The sequence below is a fragment of the Aethalodelphis obliquidens genome, unplaced genomic scaffold (genome assembly GCF_003676395.1).
Source record: "Aethalodelphis obliquidens isolate GAN/ISIS:26980383/991018 unplaced genomic scaffold, ASM367639v1 scaffold6, whole genome shotgun sequence".
NCBI lineage: Eukaryota > Metazoa > Chordata > Mammalia > Artiodactyla > Delphinidae > Aethalodelphis > Aethalodelphis obliquidens.
The window spans coordinates 42,233,198-42,256,436 of record NW_020837950.1 but is presented as its reverse complement, the minus strand read 5'-3'; the positions used below and the strand labels follow the sequence as shown (position 1 = coordinate 42,256,436).

The 23,239-nt window shown below is 37.5% G+C and overlaps 1 protein-coding gene across 1 annotated transcript in view; it reads right to left on the bottom strand.

Annotated features, from left to right (window-relative positions):
- Window positions 1-23,239, bottom strand: part of ARHGEF38 (Rho guanine nucleotide exchange factor 38) — a 156,625-nt gene that overhangs the window by 111,834 nt on the left and 21,552 nt on the right. The window contains exon 2 of the mRNA XM_027103425.1: window positions 5,541-5,722. Within this exon, the coding sequence (XP_026959226.1) occupies window positions 5,541-5,722 (182 nt within the window). The remainder of the gene's footprint in view (window positions 1-5,540; window positions 5,723-23,239) is intronic.

Here is a 23,239-nt window from a genome sequence, read left to right as displayed (position 1 = left end):
TAAGTGGTAAAGCTATAGGTGATTATTTTCTTCTATATATTTTTTCTAATGAAAATTACTTACAAAATTGCTGCCGTAAAGGGTATCCAATTTTTTTTTTTTTGCGGTACGCGGGCCTCTCACTGTTGTGGCGTCTCCCGTTGCGGAGCACAGGCTCCGGACGCGCAGGCTCAGCGGCCATGGCTCACAGGCCTAGCCGCTCCGCGGCATGTGGGATCTTCCCGTACCGGGGCACAAACCCGTGTTCCCTGCATCGGCAGGCGGACTCTCAACCACTGCGCCACCAGGGAAGCCCAAGGGTATCCAAATTTTAACAGAAAATTCCAATTGAGCTCTTGTCAGTACAAAATTATTTGCCCTTTTTTCAGAAAACGCAAAATGTCAAGTATAATTCACACAATTAGATCAAATATGAGTGAATCCAAAATAAATACATATAACTTTCTTATTACATAGATGAAAATTGACTAAATGTGTATTCAAATATATATACATAAATAGAATACCCTTAGAGGGGTAAAAAGAAGCTGGTAATGGTGTTTGCCTCTAGAAAGGAAACTAAATAGCTATAAGATGTTATCGTGTCCTTGAGATCTTTGGTATTTTTGTCTTATGTGAATTTTACAAATAAAACAATAATTAAAAACTAAGAAAAGTAAAAACATGTATTTAAATTTCTCTATTATTTTCAATCACTTTTTGGTCCTTTCCTTACACATAAAATTATTTTCCATGGTTAGGTTAATTTACTCTGGTTTTGATTTAGTTTGACTTACTGCCAAAAATGTAGAGTCTCTTCTATAGCCCTATTTGGATAATAAATAATAGTACCAGTTTCCCACCAAATGTCTCAACACTGAATGTTGTGGATAATTTTTGCCTTCTTTGCAAAACCTCTCACGATGCTGTCACTAAAGAAGATGTAACTGCTGGATTTGACCTTGCTTTCAGTTAGGTGAAGTTTTGTTTATAGAAAAGCCTTGAAATTAAGATCAAGTTTTATAACTACAATTATCACAAAACAGGTGTTGGTCAAGCGCTGGGTCCAGACATTCGTTTGTACCCTGATTCATTCATGCAAGTTCACTCAGAGCAGTGCTTTTCTCAGTTTTCAACTTCCTTCTTCCTGTATTCACTTTTATAAACTGACTTGTTTCTTCTGGGACTGAAAAGACATGGATCAGTTGCGTAGAAAGAAGACATGGAGGAAATACAACGCAGAAAAGACAGTCTTCTCAACAAGAGAAAAGACATCCATCAGATGACATCCCAAAGTCCCTTCCAGCCTAGCCTGTACATGTAAAATATTTAATTATGTTGCCTCTGGTTTAGCTAAGCACGGTTTGCAGACCATTTCCATGGTAACATGAAAACTGTATGTGTTAATTTCTAAATTTTGACACTAACTGATGACAGGTGGCTTGTGTGCAAAGCCCATGGTACTGAAATGCTTAGGAGGGAAGGAGGACATGAAAAACCTAATGAACAATGAAAAGGTGGTAAAGTTAACGAACTGGTGGCATAAATTAACTACCTCAGCACGCATATAAATGTTTATAAGAATCATCTGAATTCCTGAGCATTTATTTACTTAACCAAAGCTTCAAAGCATTAAGAAGTGGGGAAAAGGTTGATCAGACATGAGACCTTAGAAACCTCCCACTGATTGCTATTACATTAGTGGAGAGGACATACAGATTACTGAACTGAAGTTAAATTCCACGAGGAAGGCAGAGAGCACTGAAAGATAACTAAACAAAGGGAAGTGCCAGATGTGAAAAATCAAGAAGCTATAAGCAATCTCAATAGCATAATAAAGGAAATCTGAGTTAGAGTTACGAGAACGGTAATTCAAAGTATTGAGAGCCAAAGTTAAACATGCCCAATAAGTAAACGACATGTCACCATAATGGAAACATTTTATTTTACACGGTCTGAAACACCAATTCTTAGAATTGCTCCTAAGAGTTACATAGGAAGCAAAAATTAAGAAAGACAACAAAAGTGAAAACACAAAAAAATTAGAGAGCATACACAAGAGTATAGCTCAGCAATGGCATGTATATTGGTGACACCAGTTTAACGCACCAGTGTAGTAGATGGTGTAAAATTGAGAACCTTTTCATTCTGAATAAACATCTTATTCCATTTGATACAAAAATGGATTATGAATTCAAAGGGAGGTATTTTCTTATATATGTAGTCTTTTTTATATTGATCATTAACTCATCACAGGGACAGAATTTTGGTAAATTGTGCTTATTTTGAAACATGTCTTAATCACCTTTGCTTTTATACATATTAAATACTTCATATTCAACTTAAAAAGAGAAAGAAATAAAGATAGAGAATATAGATGACTCTTTTAGGATCAAGAGAGAGTTTGTGTTTTTTAAGATAGACAATGATGAGAAAGATCCAATAGGGAGAGTAAAATCTATTATGCAGGACAGAAGAAGGACACTGTCAGGACTAAAATTCTGGAGTAAGCTTGAGGGGATAGAATCCTGCATTAGTAGAGAAGTTTTCTGGCCAGGTTATATGGGTAGAGATGCAGGTAGTTTGGTAGACTTGGTGATGGAAGTGTGTGAACCTTCTTACTGCGTCTATTCTCTCAATGAAATGATGGAAAAGTGTGTTAGCTGAGAGTTCAAAGAAAAGAGGGAGTGTTTGAGATGCGAGGAGCAAGAAAAAGATGTGAAAGAATACTTTCAGAGACATTACTGGGAGGCCCACTTGAAGGAAATGGTCATGAATTTTAAGAGATTGGTTTAGCTGCATGGATAAAGGTAGAAAGTAGGCAGAAAATGGAACTTCATGGAGGGCAGGTGTTTTCCGGCAAGTAAATGGAAAGAGAGCGAAAAGGGAATTGAGTTCATCTGCAAGGAGTGATTTTTAAAATGAAGGACCCATGGGAACTAAACCAGGTGTGGGCTTGATGAACATGTGAAAAGGCAGTGATGAGCTCAGTAGGGTGGAAGTCCTGGCGGCATCAGGAAATTGTCGGCTATAGCAGCGGGAGTGAGCTGAAAGAGAGGACATGGGGGTTAGAGAACGGTAAGCCTGGAATTCTGATTCTGAGGGTGTGAAGTTATTGATAATGATGGTTGTAGGATGTGGCCCTGGAACAAGTGGCTGAGATGGGGTTGAGGAAAGATCGCTGGATATAAACCAGTCAAATAACTGAGTGAGAGGCTGGGAGGCTGCGTCGATCATTTGCCTGAATGTTGAAATTACCAAAAATGGATGGCAAAATTAGGTAGAGAGAGAGAGAAGTTATGGAGACATGCAGCTAGGTTTAAATTTTTTCAAAGATAGGAGTGACTGGTTAGGACTGTACCATAAGGGAGGGTAGATAGTGGTAGAGTTTAAAGCCACGTGCATTTAAAATCAATATTTGAATAATTATGAATAATAATTATTCAAATAATTATAGATCTCTATTCTGGATATCTGCCAGAATAGAGGTTGCATCAGTGCAGCTAGTTTATATTAAATGAAAAACACACCAAAAATATTTTTATATATTTAGCAATGAAACTTGAGAGCAAATTGTTATCATGACCATGAATGTTATTCCTGCTTTTACAGAATTACTAAGAAATTTCCAGATTCAGAAAGCCTTCTAACTTGAGAACTGCAAGAGGATTAAATCAGAATACTAATGAAGTGTTTGGAACAGGACCCAACAAATAGTAAGTACCTAATAAAAAGTCATGAGGGAAGAAAACTAAAGATGACTCCCTAGGAGGAAATATGCCAAGCCTGCTTTGTCACTTTTCTTTATACATTGTCCTAAACCAAACAAAGAAAAAAAAACCTTTTATATCAAAGGTCACCTTGATTTACACTGGTTTTCCCTGATTTGTAGACCAGACACTTTTTCTATTATTTCTGAGAAGAGTCTTGTGCTAAGAAATATAAACTTTGCTTCTGGATGTTGTAAGTACTGGGGAAAGATTGAATAATTGATGCTGGAACTATTGACTCACCATATTTTTATAATCATGGGGTACATGTTACGATGCCAAACCCAGAATCCACAAAGTTGGATATATCCGACCACTTAAACATGGCAAAAACAAACGAATAAACCATAAAGAAGGTTTTGACTTTTTAACCTTAATCAAGGTTAGAAGGCAAAGGACAAACTGAGAAAATTAGCTTCAACATGCGGGGTTGAAAAAGAATATCCCTAATGTAAAAAGAGGTTTTATAAAACAGTAAGAAAAAGACAAGCCATAACTTTTTTAAAGGGCAGACATGGATATGAATAGGGATTAAACGAATAGAAATGGCTGATGAATATATAAGAAGGTATTTGTCAGAAGAAATCGAAGGCACCTGGTCTTCATTGTTGTTTGTAAAACCAATAATGCTCAGCTTTAAAGAGGCTGCAGAGAAGCACCCTCTCAAGCAATATTAATGGGAATGAAAATTAGAACAGTATCAAGTTTTTGGTTGTCAGTTGGCAATCTTTATCAAAATCCTAAATATGCATATCCTTTGACCTAGCAATTCCACTTCTAAGAATTTATTCTATGCAGATAAGGTGACGGTACCCGAAATATGTGTGTCTCTGCATCAGTAACAGTAGAAAACCATTGCAAAGTGTTAGAGGCCATGAAAAGATACACCCAACAGACTGCTGAATGAAACAAGTATGTTACAAAGTAGCATGTGTGGTTCTGATTACATTTATGTAAAAATATATATGTGTGTGTTGATATGTGTAAGTATCCAAACTGATGTCTGAAAGGATGTTCCCAACCATGTGAATAGCGATTATCTTTGAGTAGTGGAATTTCTGATCATTTTTACTTTATGTTTTTGTTTATGGTTTATGGTTTTTGTATATTGTTTGAATTGTATATGAGGACCACGTACCACTCTAGTGACCATATATATATACACACACAAACATCCTTGTATCTTTACTCTAATTGCCTGAAAGAAATTCCCTGAAAAGGCCTTGATTAAAACGGAGGAGAATGATTAACTTACAAACACCTCAAGTTTTGTCTGAGGACAGTCCTATCAAAGAGAAAATTTTATCTTACATTCAGGTTAATTTCTGTGTTGAATTTTACTTAGTTAATAGTCATAAGTTTAATTGAGCTCTCAATGTAGGGGAGAAAAAAAACCCCACATTTTTCTCTTCTGAAACCTTGACTTCTTTGGATCAAATTAAGTGCGTTGTTCCTAAACTGCTAAAAACTCATTGCTCACATTTTGTTAGCAGTTCCACAGGAATCCAAGAAAGAACACATTGAAATTTCAAAATGGCAAAAACTGAGTTTCCTTTCCCCCATAGTTTAGAATACAGTTTCCTTGACTCTGGGTGTCCCTGTGTTGACAGAAGTCTGAGTCTGAGGATGCCTCTGCTAGCTCACACCCAGGGCCTCAGGGGAGGAGGCCCATCACTCCACCGTCGCTGTGGCAGAGAGTACCCTGATGCACTTGAGTGCCGATTTCATGGTGCTGGTGATCCTGTTTAGGATATGGGTGGCGGCAGGGGGGACCCTCAAAGTTGCATTTACCTGTTTGTTTCTCAAGGGCTGAACCACTTCTCGAATGCACAGGTCTAGATCATTGAGATAGTCTTTTTCTGTCTGTAACAGCTCCTTGATGATTTTCGAACGCTTTGCCATCATTCTCTGATGTTCCTTCTCCTGAGTTAGGGTCTCAGCCGTGGAACACCCAGCCTGTGAGGTCATCTTTTCTGTTAAATGAAAACATGTATGTGTGAGGCATTCTGTTGAGATTTCTGGTTCCTTCATTACAAACAACGCCACTGCAGGATTATTGTTAGCAAGGGAAAAGGCTTAGAGTGTCTTCACGTGTGTTCTTGGGAAGTGATGTGTGAAAGTTTCCCTTAAGGTTGGAATCCTATGAAACTATGAGAAGGAAGAGGTGTGAGAATGAATACTTCTAGCAGGTCAGTTAAAAAATATTTGACATAGGGCTTTCCTGGTGGCGCAGTGGTTGAGAGTCCACCTGCTGAGGCAGGGGACGCGGTTTTGTGCCCCGGTCTGGGAAGATCCCACATGCCGCGGAGCGGCTGGGCCCGTGAGCCATGGCCGCTGAGCCTGCGCGTCCGGAGCCTGTGCTCCACAACGGGAGAGGCCACAACAGTGAGAGGCCCGCGTACCGCAAAAAAAAAAAAAAATTGACATGTCTAGTCTTTAAAATATCCCATTGCTACTATATTAGGTTATAAACCTGGTCTTCAGCTAGAGATAAAATGCATAAAATCATAGTTCAGAATTTCTTTTGGACACATTTAAGTCAAGGGAAGATTTTTAATTAGTAAGTGGAACACCTTCCAATTTTGTCTCTATTATTAAAAATAATTGCCCCTCATTCTCAGTGGGTGGTACACAAATCTCCATGAAAACAACTGTACATGATTGAGATTTGTCTTTCAGTTCACAGTTAGAATCTCTGATGAGTGAGGCAGTGGTAGGTTAAACAAATTTCAACTAAGATTTTTCACAGCTCATCTTCAATGGGATGCATATCTTGTTATTTCAGAATACTTGAGCTGCCAAACAGAAATTTCTAATTAAAAAAATCACAGTGCTGAGGAGATGTTGAGATAAATGGGGAGCCTCACATGTAGCCAAGGTTTTATATAAAGTAAAATGTAAGAAAGCTAAATATCTTCAAGGATGAGCTTCCCCATGGTGATGTAAAATTTTGGAAGCCACAACTAGGTCACAGATGAAATCAGAGCAGTGACAGATAGTGGGGCAGTGTGTATGTGTGTGTGTAAATGGATTTGCTTCAAGCCTGATGTCATCACAAACTTAATTTTCATTGTAGCCTCTAGTTGCAGAAGTAATTTTATTTCCTTTGAAACTAATATGATTCTAGTAACTGATGTGTAAGACATCTCTAATGCTGACACTACTTCCTAAGGATGTAGAGCTTTACAAAAGGGCTTAGAAAGACTCTGTATGGGGGAAAAAGTGCACAGATCACACTTATGGAAGTGGAAATAAAGAGAGGATGTTCTCTTGGCTGACCCCAGAGCTAAGACAACTGGAGAAATACTATCATAGCAGAGTTAATGGTTCATGTAAAGAGACTGCCCCTAGAATGTGAAGAGACACTAAGAATAGTGAGCATTCCTCTGTCCCTGGCCCAGTCATTTCAGGAGTCCCGACAGAGGCTTCATAATCAAAACCTCGGGAAGCATACTGTGGTGGTAATTCCAGCATTAGTTTGGAAGGTGCACTAGATTGGCCTTTGGAAAATCCTGACTTGCAGGTGAATATGCTTCTGGGTCATTTGCCTGGAAACTATTCTTCCTTCATCAGGAAAGAAGAAGGATTTGACCAATAGCACTTAACAGCACATGGTTTTACAAGGCTTAGGTCATTCAGTGCCAGAGAAATAATCTACATAAGTTATTGAAGAAGAGAATCATGTAAGGAGCCTTCATATCCTGATCTGTGTTATGAGAATTTGGGGGTTCTTCCTAATTTATGATACTTTTATTGGAAGGTATAAGAAGCCTGTCTCTCAGCACCCCAAATTCGACAGGAAGAGTTACAATTAGGCGTCACTATTATGAACTCTTCTGGATATAAAAGAGAAAGGCAGGTCACTGGCGAGGAGAGATGCAGTGAACAGGTTGTATTCACAAGTGGACCTTGTGACCTTTGGGAGCCTACCTTTGGCTGCTCCTTCTAAAAGGTTGGGGGCTGGAAGTCAGAGGGCAGAGAGGGGAATGACGGGGCTTCTCTTATCCTGGGATATATAAAACAGCTCACAGACAGAAACTTCAAACCAGTATGGATAGTATTCAATTATTATTTAATATTACCTCAAAAATAAAAGGGGCACTGCTGAAAAAATGTTCTAACCGATGTCTGCTTTTCCAAGTTCTAAACATTTTGTGCCTTACAAATAAGGGGGGCCTAGCAAGGAGAAGGGAGTCTTTCCTGATCTTTGGCCAAGAAATATTCCAAAAATACATTCTCAGGTTCTTTTTAGTTCTCAATTCCAGGACTCAATTACTACATCAATTTAACTTATTTTACAGATTTCTCCAGTTGCTGCACTTTAAATGTACAATATCAGATTTTATTAATTAAAAATTAGGTTTTCCAATCCTGCTCAATATCTTGTTAGAAATCAAGTTAGGGGGTCACAGGGGTGGAAATAAAATGTCAGTCAAGATATTCAACTTCAGAAACTTCTCCCTTCAGGGATAAAAACCTGCTTAGAGAATTCAGAGTGGAGCAATCTTGAGAGCTACCTTTGTTTGTTCTTTTGACTCAAATTTATTGTGGGAACAAAGACTTCCGGTCATTTTCCGATTGTTTCCGGAAAACAATCATTTTCCCATCCGGTCTCTAAACAAGGGTTCTGTTCTCATTTCTTAAACCAACAAACTCTCTGCAATGCATTGTGGGCACAAGCTTTGTTTTTATAAGATCCTTCTCAACCTTTAAAACGTTTACATTTCAGTTATACTATGTTTTTACACGTAAAACTACTTGTAGCACACGAATATGACCAATATAGATCACCCAAATCAGCAGTCAGCCATAATAATCTTTTATTTCTAGATAAAGCAACAGAGGAGCTAAGTATTTAGGAAAAAAGGAAAAATAAATCTTTAGGAATGACTATTTTCCAGTAGTTAGCATAAACTAAAAGACTGTGTCAAAACTAAAGGGAAATGGAGGCTAAAAGGACATTTAGATAGTTTTAACTGAAATATGCTACTGTGAATGAAAACGGTACCATGTAAGTGACCTCCCCTTGCCCAACCTTTTTCTTTTACCCTCGAGCTTTATTTTTCCAGCAGTGATGATAAATTTTCACTATTCTAGCTACAGATTTCATGAGTAACATATGTGGAAATTCCTGGCCAAGAAAGTTTATGTAAAAGGAGTTTGCTGCAGTTTGGGGAAAGGATAACCAGACTTAAGATCACCTCTGCCACTGTTCACAGAGAGAACTTGGTGGATTAAAAAAAAAAAAAGTACTTATTCTCACAGAGCCTCAGTTTCCTCATCTGTAAACTAGGAATGAAAACCATCACAGAGTTATCATAAAGACTGAATTCAATGAGCGACGGTATGTGGAAGCTCCTTAAGGTCTTTAAAACCACATAAATGTTAGTTATTTCCACAGACATGGGAATGACAGGGTTCTTTCTCTCAGCTCTTGAACTTTTCCGCCCCCTAGGGCAAACAGTTATCTCATTATTTTATAGTTATCAACTTGTCAAGAAAAATGCATGACTCCAAAGTGGGTGGACAGCTATGTTCAGATAGAAGAGGAAGAGAAGGAAAAATAGGGGCATCGCCCATGGAGGAAATTCAGAATAGAGCTGGTGATTGGAATCCTGGGTAGCTCTCCTGGGCTGGGAGTATGTGTGGGGAGAACCCTGGTCTTCTAGAGAGATGAAAAAGCACCTGAAGGTAAGGGCATGGCTGGGGAGGACTGATGACAATCTTCACTGAGAGCCCACGTTTTGCTTAGAGTTGATGTGCACTCTTTCTGCTTTGCTGTTGTTGCTAGTGCTGCTGCTGTTTTGGGGTGGGTTTTAAGGAGAGGTAATTGATTTAATTCTATCAAGTTATAAAATTATATATATATTTCAAGGTTAAGTGCCTAGACTTTGCACCACACTTCCTGGATTCAAACTCCACCTCTAACATTAGGTATGTGACCTTGAACAAGGTATTTAACTCTTTGTGCATCCATTTCCTCATCTGTAAATTAAGGGTAATATTAGTAAAACCTTATAAAGTGATTGTGAAGATAAAATTAGTTAATGTTTGTTAAACACAACAGTGCTTGGAAGAATAGTAGATATTGTGTAAATGTTTGCTATTATTATTAGATGCAATTCCTGTTTATTAGCTGTAATATAATTTTCACTGTAGTTTTAGCTGCATTCCAGTTTAGTGTATAACCTTCCCAAAATATTTTCATGCACATATATATATACATATAGCAGTTAATTGTTTTTCTTTTTAACAACATATACCATATACACGTTCCTCTACAACTTGCTTTTTCAACTTTAGCATTATATGGTGGTAATTTTGTTTGGTAAGCATGTATATATATACAGATATCTTTATTCTTTACAATAGCAATATAGTTGTCAGACACTGCTATTTGCCTGTCCAATATCTATTCTCCCATTTGTCTTTTATAAATTGAACCCTGAATAGATAAAAATGCTTACTTCTTAGATTCTTTTTAAAACTATGTCTCATTTATGGCAAAAGAGAGATGTAAGCAAAAATCTGAGAGGGGTTTCAGGAGTCTGTAAAAAGGCAAACTTGGTTGGGATGCCCCTCCTTCCATCCTTCACCCCTTAGGTTTCTTGCCTCTTTTTTATTGCCCGGAATGTGGATGTGAATCCTGAAGGTGCAGCAGCCATGCTGGAACCATGAAGTACTAACCACAAAGATTAAGACCTATACACAATGGATGGCAGTGTATGGAAAGATGTAAAGAGCCTCCTTACTCCTAGACTTCTTGAATGAGACACATAAATTTCCATGTGTTAAGCCACATTTTTCTGTTGTTTTTAGGAAAGTTTATTAGTATATGACAGAGATTTTGGTATCTAGAAATTTAAGTGCTGCAAATAATGCAACCTGTAATGTGAAAGTGGCCTAGTGGGAGAGGAAGGATACCAGGAAGACATTTGTAGTCTGGAGAGTTGGTGATCATTACCATCCAGTGGCAAAATATTTGGTAAATCTATATTACCGCATACTAAGGCATATAATTAGAGGAAATGGTAGAAAAAATCAAAATGTTGGCATGCTCTGATTCTTCCTTGCCACGTTCAGCAAAAGCATACAAATGAGATATGAACTCAGACCATGGCTAGGCAATCTATAAGGAGAGATAAAAGAAAACACCTAAAAAAGATATTCTGCTGGTGGCCTGTAATTTAAACAGGTTGAAAGCCCCAAAATTGGATTGAAAATGCCAACCTCAAAGGGAAGCCCAAGAGATAGCTTTAGCAGGAGATAAGACTGGTGCCTCAGGGCTTCCTCTTCCTTGAAGAGTTTTCTGTCATTCCAGAGAGGGAAAGCACACCAGCCTGGATAAATTTGAGTGGTGTCTGAAAGACTACCAGTGGCCATCAGGCTAAGGGCTTTCTATTAACATCAAATCCCACCTTGCATGAGCCTCAGCTGTGAGTCTGATTCGTGGATATCTGCTAATGTCCTGTTGCATGTCTTCATGGAGAAACTTCTGGGCTTCAGAAAATATCTCTGGATATCAGTGGCCTTCATACCTAGACGTTAGTGGTCCTGACTTCCCTTTCCACTATTGATACACTTTCTCCTGGTTTCTATAATCTGGATTCTTGCTCACTGTAGTAGGCAGAAAATGGACCCCCAAGGATGTCTACACCTTAATCCTTGCAACCTGTGAATATGTGGCCTCACACGGCAAAGGAGACTTTGCTGATGTGATTAAGGTCACAGACTTTGGGTCTGTGATGGACCCAAAGTCCATTAAGGTCACCTGATGGACCCAATCTAATCACATTAGCCCTTAAAAGCAGAAGAGAACACAAGGAGAGGTGAAGACTGAGAGGGACCTGACCCACCAGTGCTGGTTTTGAAGATGGAGGAAGAGGGACTAAGGGCTAAGGAATGCGGGTGGCCCTTAGAAGCTGAGAACATCCTTTGGTTGATAGCCAGCAAGGAAATAGGTACCAACAACCTAAAGAGTGAGGAAAGGCTTCCCCCCTCAAACCTCCAGAAAGGAGCACAGCTCTACTGACCCCTTACTTTCAGCTGTGAGACTCTAAGCAGAAACTCGGCCGCTCTGGACTTCTGACCAACAGAAACTGAGATAATACATATGTGTTAGTTTAAACCACTAAATTTGTGGTGATTTGTTACAGAGGCAATAGGAAACCAATATCCCCACATAATCTAATCCCTAAAAGATCATGGTCATTGTTCAGACTGGTCGTCTTAAGAACTTGAACTACATGTAAGTTTCCTCCCACCTTTCAGTGTTCCTTAAGGAATCTTCCCAAGCTACTAGTCCAAGATTGCCTGTGCCACAATAGTTTGAGTTTCAGTAGTGAAATAAACATGAGATTGTCAGTTAGACTTTTTCTTTCAATATAGTTTTTTTCATCTTTGTCTAACATCTTGGTTTCCAGTACAGGCCAGAAGAATCACACTTGGAGGATAGGTACAAGATTGTACAAAAGTTTTCAGTTAGAGAGACATCAATAATAAACCAGATAGTCCTTGTGTTCTAATGCATTATTGTCTTGAATTCAGTTTAATAGTTTCCCTAAGCAGCCACACAATAGCTCAAGTGGTAGTTCCAGCTGTGGCAGTGACTCTGAAGGTCATGGAAGTGACAACAGCAAAGAGAAGAAATAAATGACTATAGAAGAAAGGCACAGGTATATTTCACCTGTGAAAGGCACAGGTATATTTCACCAGTCAAGCTGGGATTCATTTTTCAATATTTGTGTATATTTCACAAATCATGAAAAATGAATCCCAGCTTGACTGGTAGAGATTCAGAGACATTTAAAAACACCAGATAAAACATTTAAAAATATTTTAAATGAATGAATAAGGCTTCAAAAATGTGTAAAAAATTCTCTGAGGGCTGGAGTAAACTTTAAGTGCAGTCCAAGGAATTAAGTGAAGTTAAAACCACCAAATACCCTGGAGACATCTACAGACACTGGTGTCCTAAGAGGATGAGAACTTCGTGTGTCCACAACGAGGAGACAGGACACGGTGGAGATGAGATCTGGGCTAGGTTTCTGAGCAGTGGGGAACCTGATTAGAGAAATAGCATAAAGCCAGGAACAGAAAGGAAACACACTCAGGAAAAGGTGAACTAGTTCAGTACAAATAATGCTCCAAAGGGAGAGACATCAGTAAAAATTGTCTCAGCCATACCTCTGGGTGATGATAAAAAAAAAAAGGGGGGCAGGAGCGAAGGTTCCCTAATAGTTCAGGGACAATAATTGGCTCTCATATGGGTTTGGGGCCTGGATTCATTGAACATTTCACAAATGATTATTAAGGGCCTACTATGAGCCTGAAAGTGTTCTAGGAGCTGAGGATACAGCAGTTTAAAAAATATTGAAAAAAAAAATCCCTTTTCTCATGGAGATTAAATTTTAGTGGGGAAAGAAGAATATAAATAAGTTATTTAGTATACTAAAAGGTAATAATTGGTATGGTAAAAAAAACACAGCAATGAGGGCCTCTAGGAAATGCCCAAAAGGTATGCAATTTTAAATTAGATGGTGGGGAAATTTTCTAATTAAGCAAACACTTGAAAGGAGACAGAGAGTCATGCAGGTGTCTGGGGTACATAGTTTTCCTCAGAGGAACCAGCCAGTGGAAAGCTTTAAGGTGAGAGTGTGCATGCCCTGTTCAAGGATCAGGAAGGAGGCTGGTGTGACTGAGGTGGGTAGATAGCTGGGAGGGAGTAGGAGAGATTAGAGGAGAGGGCAGCTTTGCAAGTATTTTAAACATTTAAACATCTTTGTAGTGATGCAGAAAAGGTAAAGGCATTGGAGTAATTTAGATGTTTTTCAATTAAGAATGCATGTTAACATTTCAAGAACAAACATCACAATAATAGAAATAGTATGTAAATTTTCAAAACCAGTAGAGGCAAAAATGTAACGAGGAAAAAAGTAATTCAAAAGAAGAAAAGAGAAAGACAAATATAAGGTACATCCATATATATGAGCAATTATAATAAATCAAATAGCCAGATTATCAAGTTGGATTTAAAATAAAGAAAACCAGCTACAGCTATGCGCTGTTTACAAGACAGAAAATATAAGCACATAGAAAGTTTGAACGTAAAGAGTAAAAAATAATACTGAGCAAATACTAATGAAGAGAAAGATGGTAAAGCTATCTTTATACCAGACAAAATAAACTTGAAGACAAAATAAACTTGGAGGCACTCCATAATGATTAAATGTTCATCAGAATGATATGAAAATTTTAATTTTGTGTGTACTGAATAATATGGTTTCAAAACATATGATATAAAAAGAGAGTTGTAAGCAGAATTTGACAAACTTTCCATAATAATGGTATTATAAACATAGTTCAATGACAGGCCAGTTAGGATGGAAAAATGTGTGCTCAAGAATTGGAGATTTCACATTCTTTTTAAGGACAAACATAACCTTTATGAAAATACACCATATTGTAGACCATAAAATTTCAAAGAATCAGTGCATAAGAATCACAACTACAATGCAATTAAGTTACAAGTAAACAACAAAAATAAAACTTAAGCTCATTTGTTTAGGAATGTTAAAAAAAACCCTGCTAAATAACTAGTGGAAAATAGAAGAAATCACAAAAGCAAGTAGAAGATATTTATTCTGAAAGATAAGAAAAATATTACATGTGGAATGTCACTTAAGCATTGCTTATGGAAAATGTATAGCTTTAAGTTTACATATAAGAAAGGAAACAAGACTGAAAATTAATGATTTAAGTAAAGAAGTAAAACAAGGGAAAATATATAAGCCAAAAGAGAACAAAAGAAAGGAAATTAAGAACAAACTTTTAATGAAATTGAATAGTTCTTCAACTCAGGCTTCAAATAATTCCCACAGATATATTGCAAGGAACATGAGATCACAAAAAAAAATTCCTAAAATATACAAGGAAACGAGGTATCATGAGTCAGATACAGGAAAAAAGACACAATTTTACCCAGAAAGCCTTAAAATATTGGAATTATTAGACATACTTAAAAAGTGTATTTAGTAGGTCTATAAAAACAGTGGTTTGAACTCATAATCAAGAAACAAGAGAAAAACTATGGAGAACAGTATGGAGGTTCCTTAAAAAACTAAAAATAGAACTACCATATGACTCAGCAATCCCACTACTGGGCCTAAACCCTGAGAAAACCATAATTCAAAAAGAGTCATGTACCACAATGTTCATTGCAGCTCTATTTACAATAGCCAGGACATGGAACCAACCTAAGTGTCCATCGACAGATGAATGGATAAAGAAGATGTGGCACATACATACAATAGAATATTACTCAGCCATAAAAAGAAACAAAATTGAGATATTTGTAGGGAGGTGGATGGACCTAGAGTCTGTCATACGGAGTGAAGTAAGTCAGAAAGAGAAAAACAAATATGCTAACACATATATATGGAATCTAAAAAAAAAGAAAAAGGTTCTGAAGAGCCTATGGGCAGGACAGGAATAAAGACACAGACGTAGAGAATGGACTTGAGGACATGGGGAGGGGGAAGGGTAAGCTGGGACGAAGTGAGAGAGTGGCATGGACATATATACACTACCAAATGTGAAATAGCTAGCTAGTGGGAAGCAGCTGCATAGCACAGGGAGATCAGCTCGGTGCTTTGTGACCACCTAGAGGGGTGGGATAGGGAGGGTGGGAGGGAGACGCAAGAGGGAGGGGATATGGGGATATATGTATACATATAGCTGATTCACTTTGTTATACAGCAGAAACTAACACAACATTGTAAAGCAATTATACTCCAATAAAGGTGTTAAAAAAAAACAAAAAAAAAAGAGGCTATAAAAATGATGAAGTAGATTTTAAAAGAATGAAATAAAACTTTGAAAAGTAAAACTCATAATAATTAAAATTTAAAAGCTTAGTGGACTACAAAACCCAGTGAAAGGATAAGACAGTAAATTAGACAAAGCTGAAGAAATTAATGGAACCAAGCCAAAGAAATTATACACAATGCAACAGAGTGAAGTGAAGAGATATAAAATATGCAGCATAGGTTGGGAGACAATGAGAACTGGATGAGGTCTAACAAATGCTTAACTGGAGATCCACAGGGTATGACAGAGAATGTAAGGAAGAGGAAATATTCGACGTGCCAATTACCAAAGACTTCAGAAATTGTGGAAGACAGTAAGCCACAGAATCAGAAATTTTAATGGATTCCAAACATGATAGATAAAATTAGAAAACCACACCTAGACACAGCATTTTGAAACTTTGAAACAGTAAGAATAACTAGATCTTAAGAGCATGCAGTAAGAAAAGACAAATTACCTACAAAGGGTTAACAATCAGACTAATAGCTGCCCTTACAACCACACTGACACAAGCCAGAACACAGTAAAATATGCCTTTAGAGACCTAAGAGAAAATAGCTGTCACCTTAGCCTAGCAAAACTTTCTCAAAAATAGTGGTAAAATAAACACATTTTAGAAAAACGAGATCTTACTTTACCACCAAAAGAGCCTCATAAAAAGTAATTCTAAAAGATGTACCTTACTCAGAGGGCAAATGGTCCCAAATGGAAGATTGAAATGCTAAAAGGAATAAGATGGAAACGAAGAGGGAAAGATAAATCATGTGGAATATTAATCCAGGAAGAAGGACACCTGAACAGGTAGAGAAAAATAAGCATGTGTTAGAACAATAACTAATAAAATTAACAAAATTTTCTAGTCATGAATATTTAATTGCCTTTTACACGTCGTAAAAAGGAGCACACCTAAACATATTATAGAGAAATTTCTAAATTCCAAGGATAAAGAGAAACTCTTACAAGCTTCCTGAAAGAAAAATTTCAGGTGAGACTAGAACTTGAATGAAATTTCTTATGTGCAACACTGGATGCTAGATGACATTGGAATCATGTATAAAGAATTCCGAGAGAAAAAGATTTTGATCTTGGTCCCTTGTTATTTATAATTTAGGTTAAAAGACCACTGCTTTCAAGTACAGAATTTGGCAAATAGCCACCCTTGTAATCTCTCTGAAAACATTACTTAAGAGTGCCAGTTAAATGGAAATAGGACCCAAACATCTCAGTATAGCAGAAGACAAAATATATAAGAAAAGAGGTTTCTTGTAGAGACTCACTCTCTCCAAACTCCCAATGAAAACATTCAACAAGTAACAGGATCCTGCTAGAAAGTTTAGAAATATTCGTGCTTTGAGGCTAAGAGCTCTCTGGAGAGAGCAGAGATGGATAAATACTCACTATTGCGTCTAGAGAAAAAACAAAGGTTTAGAGGAGCTTAGAGCAAAGACCGGAGACGAACAGCTCCTTCTGCTGCCCAAGAGGGTCCTATGTAAGTCAAGGAAGGGAAACTAAAGTGAGCAATTAGAGCTGGTATTTTGTCAAGGCAGAACTAGTGCAAGAGATAAAAGAGAACATCAGTAAGTATGAATGTAATGAGACTGAAACAGATGCAAATAGAACAGACACACACACAAGACTGTCTGGGTCTATTAAATGTTTTTTCTCAAAATTTTAAATTTATTATAGTAAATTTAAAAAGAAAAAGAGTTTCAATGTCAGAAGCAAGTCATCTTTCAAAATTCAAAATGGTTTGGATTTGGAGTGCAAGACAATTTAAACAAAATGGACCTCTTAAAAAAAAAAGCCTTATGGGAGTTAAAAAAAACTCATAAAAAGGAAAGCTTATAAAAATGAGGAGCTGCAGTATAAACAGCATAACTGAATACATCTTTGTTCCAAATATTATACTGGTGATGGAAAGACCTTCATAGTCAATTATAACCTTGTATCTCACTGGCGTTTGGCCTATACATCATGTGCAGTGCACATAAGTAATGCACTTTAGCTTGGCTTCTTTCTATCATGTCCCACATGTGCACTGCATTAAATTTCCTGGCAAAAATGTTATTTCAAGGTCATGTGTATAATAAAATATTCTCTTGGTGTCACAACAATATTATTTCTCCACTGACAGTATCATTAGAATGATTTCTACACTGATTAATACTCACCTGCCAATTCAAATAGAAACATATGTTGTGGATAAAAATAAGTCACGCACACCTTCTCCCTCATAAAATATAAAGACTAAAGTGACTTCTTGGTGGAACTCAATATAAAACATCAAAATATTTCTGAAGAACCAGGAGCTAATCTGAAGACTGTGATTCTCATTTCAATCATTTTAATAATAATGTTTTCCTCTTATACAAAAATGTTCTTTTTTTCTCTTATTTTTTTTATTGTGGTAAATATATGAAACATAAAATTTACCATGTTAACTATTTGTAAGTGTGTAGTTCAGCAGCGTTAAGTACATTCAGATTGTTGTGTAACCATCACCACCATCCACCTCCAGAAATTTGTCATCTTCTCTAATGGAAACTCCATATGCATTAAACAATAACTCCCCATCTCCTCCTTCCCCCGGCCTCTGGCAACCACCATTCTACTTTTTGTCTCTATGAATTTGGCTACTCTAGGTACCTCATATAAGCAGAATCAGAATATTTGTTTTTTGATGAATGGTTTTTTTCACTTAGCATCATGTCTTCAAGTTCATCCATGTTATAGTAGATGTCAGAATTTCCTTCCTTTTTAAGGACGAATAATGTTCCATTGTATGTATAGACCACACTTTATTTATAGAAGTATATATTCTTAAAAAATAATTTTGATATTAAAGCATTATACACTATGACTGCAGTTATACTAATTATATTGTGATAGCCTATGAGAGCAAGTTATCAAGCATCTATGATGTACCAACTTAAAAATATATACATTATCTACAGTCTTCCTCGTAACACTAGAAGTGGGATACCACACTAATTTTACAGATGAGGAAACTGAACAGAGTGAATGTGAGTAAAAGTTATCCAGTGGCTCACAGAGTATGGAGAAGTGATGGGATTCAAACCAGACATGCTTAGCTCTGAAGCCTGGGCTCTCTTCCCTCCTCAGCCTGTCTACTTATGCTATGATCAGGGTACATTGTGTTGTATGTAGTGGAATTGTGCTAGACAGGCAAACATACAGTTCAATTCTGACCCTGCCATCCACTAGCTGTGTGACCTTGGCCAAGTCATTTGGACTCACTAAATTGCCTCATCTGTAGAGGGGGAATAAGAACAATCGTGATAGTAATGATAATAAAACCTAACATTTTGAGTACGGTCAGCCCTCTGTACCTGCAGGTTCTGTGCCCAAGGATTCAACCAATTAAGGATTGAAAATGTTTTTTTAAAAACATTCCAGAAAGTTTCAAAAAGCAAAACTTGAACTTGCTGCATGCCCCGCAACTATTTACATGGCATTAACAATGTATGAGTAATCTAGAGATGATTTAACGTATACAGGAGGTTGTGTAAATACTATGCCATTTTATATAAGGGACCTGAGCATCTGTGGAGTTTGGTATCCACATGGGTCCTGGAACCAAATCCCCATGGATACCAAGGGATGACTGTTCTCACTTTGTGCTAAATACTGAGCCTGTCTGTATTAGCTCTTCAAGCCTCACAAAAAACACTACATAGATTTTTTTATTCCCTTCCTTTTATTTCCATGTGAAGAAGTGAAACACGGGTTAAGGTTAAGGCCCAAGGTCACACCACAGTAAGTGGATTCAAACCAGAAACTGAGTCAGTCTGGCTCCTAAACCTGCATTTTAACTATTACTCGCTGCTAGGAGGTTGTAAGAATCCAGATAAAGCAGGCCAATTGCTGAACTCAGAGTCTGACTCACAGAAACCTCTAAAAAAATGTAAGTCGGGCTTCCCTGGTGGCGCAGTGGTTGAGAGTCTGCCTGCCAATTCAGGGGACACGGGTTCGAGCCCTGGTCTGGGAGGATCCCACATGCCGCAGAGCAACTAAGCCTGTGCGCCACAGCTACTGAGCCTGCGCGTCTGGAGCCTGTGCTCTGCAACAAGAGAGGCCGTGACAGCGAGAGGCCCGCGCACCGCGATGAAGAGTGACCCCCGCTCTCCGCAACTAGAGAAAGCCCTCGCACAGAAACGAAGACCCAACACAGCCAAAAATAAATAAATAAATTTATTAAAAAAAAATGTAAGTCATTATTTTCATGACCATGATTTACTTGCCATTTTTCTATATCTGGTTCTGAATGGCAGCATCTGCTTTTCCTCCTTTTTTTTCCCCTCTTGGAAATGTTCCAAGGGTGGGAGGAGAGATTGAGCATCCTTCAGGAAACTATTCTTCTGGGCTCTGGACCTGCTCTAGAAAAAAAAAGCACAAAACAGCAAGGGCTTCTACAAAGTGGGTTCAATACCAGGCCTAATGTTCATTCTCCTTATTCAGGCTGAATTCAAATTCAAATCTGAATACAAGTTCCTTGTATGTTGTTTGACATAATAAAAACCCTTGAATTTTTAAAAAAAATCTGATTCTTTCTCATTTACCCTGAAGCTAAGTCACCAGCACAAATAAGTTTCTGAGAAATTCACTGAAAATGTTGTGCTTCTCAAGAAAGTTGAAAAAGCAAGGTAACTAAAATAAGATACATGTCCTGCTAACATACACAGTTTATTATTACTTTTAACATTCTAGGTCTTTATTTATTTGGATTAAAGTCCCTAGCTGATATTATTCATCAATAGCTACCAATAAATAATCATGGAGTTTGATTTCCATTATGACATTGAAATCTCACTTATCTCTTAATAAAGGAGATTTGGAACTAATATTTTCATATACTGAGCTTAAGGTTTTACTTAATGCCTTGATTACCAACACCTGCCCTCATACCCACTCCTCACCCCATGACCAGATTATGCAAGCACACATACACCATTCAACACTCATTTATTGAGGAGCTCGCTCACAGAGTCATTTAACTGTGGAGAATACAAGGATAATACAGTGCAAGAACCTGACCCTAATTCATAATTTTGTCACAACCATACATATGTTCATTATTAAATAAGAGTAAGAAAAATCAGAATTTGAAGGTGAGCAATTTTATGAATTCCATAGTTTTTAAAGAAATCTTGTATCTAATTTAATATCAATTTCTTAAATTATACATTGGTTTTGAGTTGGGACTATTCTTTATGTTGGATATATAATAGTGAATAAAATAACAGTCCTTTCTGTCAAGAAGTGTACAATCTAGATGTAAAGATAGGGTATTAAAGTAGCAGGATAAATCCTTCCCTAAGACGTACCAACTGATGCCTGTGCACTTATTCACTTAATGATCAAATTGCATCTTCTCCAAGAAGTAGTTGTGTTCAACAGCAAACCTCATTATGTCAGTTGTACTTCTTATTGTAATGACATTAATTTAATTTAAACTTACATAAACTGATGACCTGTGAGTGTAAAAGAGTATGTGTGTTTCCATGAAAACTGCTTTAATGCTTTGAAATGATTTGATAAAAAGTTGCCAGAACACTGCTGCTCTATTAGGAGTTGAATGAGACAACTGTAAAAGAGGAGAAAAGTATTTAGAAAGATTCTGCAAACAAACCACTTTGCAATTTAAAATATCAGTCAATATTTAAAAACTGATATACAAATATAATTACAATAAACCATGACCTATATGCTACGCAGAGTGCAGCCTAGCAGTCAGGCCTACTGGAGAAGACCCACCTGAATGAAATCTGAAAGGGAGTAGCACTGGTGAAGAGAGAAGCCCAGGGATCCTGAGCAGAGGCAGCAGCGTGTCCAAAGGCTTGGTGGCAAAGAAAGATTTGCAAAAAGCTTAGCATGATGAAAATACAAACGTTAAAGAATGCGGTAAGGAGATGAGTCTAGAGAAATGATCAGGAGACAGATCTTGAAGGCCTTGTTAAGGAATCTGGAATTTTTAAGAATGGGAAATCAGGGAGCCATTTTTTGTTTGTTTTTTTAACATTTTATTGGCGTATAATTGCTTTACAATGGTGTGTTAGTTTCTGCTTTATAACAAAGGGAATCAGCTATACATATACATATATCCCCATATCTCCACGTGAGTGACATGATCAAATTCTCTTCACAAGATCACTTTGGCCTCAGTAGAACCAGGTTTCGAGGAAGAGGGTAGAGAGCAAGGATTAAGGCAAGGAGACAGGAAAGTGGCCATGAACCCAGAGGGTCTAGTTGCTAGGGGAGAGATAGAGGCAATTAAGCTTTGTCTAGTTGCCAATAGGACAGAGAGAACTGAACAGATCAAGAGAAATCTAGGAGATGAAACTAACATGAACTGGTGAGCAATCAGTGTAGGGGTAAAGGAGAAGAAAAGTCAAAGTTGACTCTCAGATTTCTCGCTATTAATGGGACAGTAGTGTCATTTAAAGAATAGGGAACAATGGAGAAAGAACACACAAGGGAGATAAGGTGATAAAGTCTATCCAATTCTATCTCATTATATAGAGAAGGAAGCTAATTTCTAGAGAAGGTAAGTATTTTACCTTAAATAACAGAGTCAGAAATTGAGTTCAGATTTTCTGACCGTCACCCCTGCCGTCCAATCCCCTTTGAACCCATATAGTGCAAACACACACCTATAATTCTACCTAGGGTTTTATTTCAAATAGATCATTACCAAACCCCCAATATGGTTAAACATGTTCTTTTGTCCCCCTCCATGCTGTATGTCACATCTGCCCCCATAAACCTCAAAACCCTTGGCTTTGCATTGCATTGAACCCTACAGATTTAGTTTCACACAGTAAAATCTTTTATCAGTTTCAGTGGAAATCTGATCCACAGAAAGATGAATGAAACTGGCCTTCTGTGAAATAGGTTAAAAATAATTGCATGTCAGGCAGGTTTTGGAGAGGAGCCAATATTAAGTATTAAGTGAAAATATGGAGGAGCAGACTCTCCACTGCTCTGAATTTGAAAGCTCAAACATTGGGGCAGGGAAATATTTTATCCTCATTCGAAGGGCATGTGATTTATTTCCTCTGACTGCTAATTGCTATGGACAAGTGGAGAAGTGGATTTCAAAAGGGAACTCAACAAAACTTACCTGTCTTGAAAAATGCTTAAGTGGCATTGGTTTGAATTTATAGGCTCCTTTGGTGATCCGCATAGGGCAGCCAAAACAATTAGAAGCTAAATAAATGGGTACTTTCTGGAAATGTCTTTATTTAAAGTCTTTAGCAGGAGAACACAAGTAAAAGAGGACAAATTTTAAGCCCTGAATAGAAACGGAACTTTACTTGGGAAAGTCCTCTCTGTATTTAATTTTTCTGTTGTAATTGTTCTGTTGCTGAGAAGGAAAACTTTTGACTGGATGAGATATACTGATTTTATCCATTTGTTTGTTCATTCAACAAATATTTATTTAGTGCCCATTGTGCCAGGCACTGTTTTAGATCAGTGGTTTTCAATCCTAAATTTTGCCTCCCCCCTGCCACCTGCCTGGGATGTTTGATAATGTTTGGAGTCATTTATGGTTGTCACAGTTAGGGGATGAGGGTGCTATTGGCATCTAGTGGGTAGAGGTG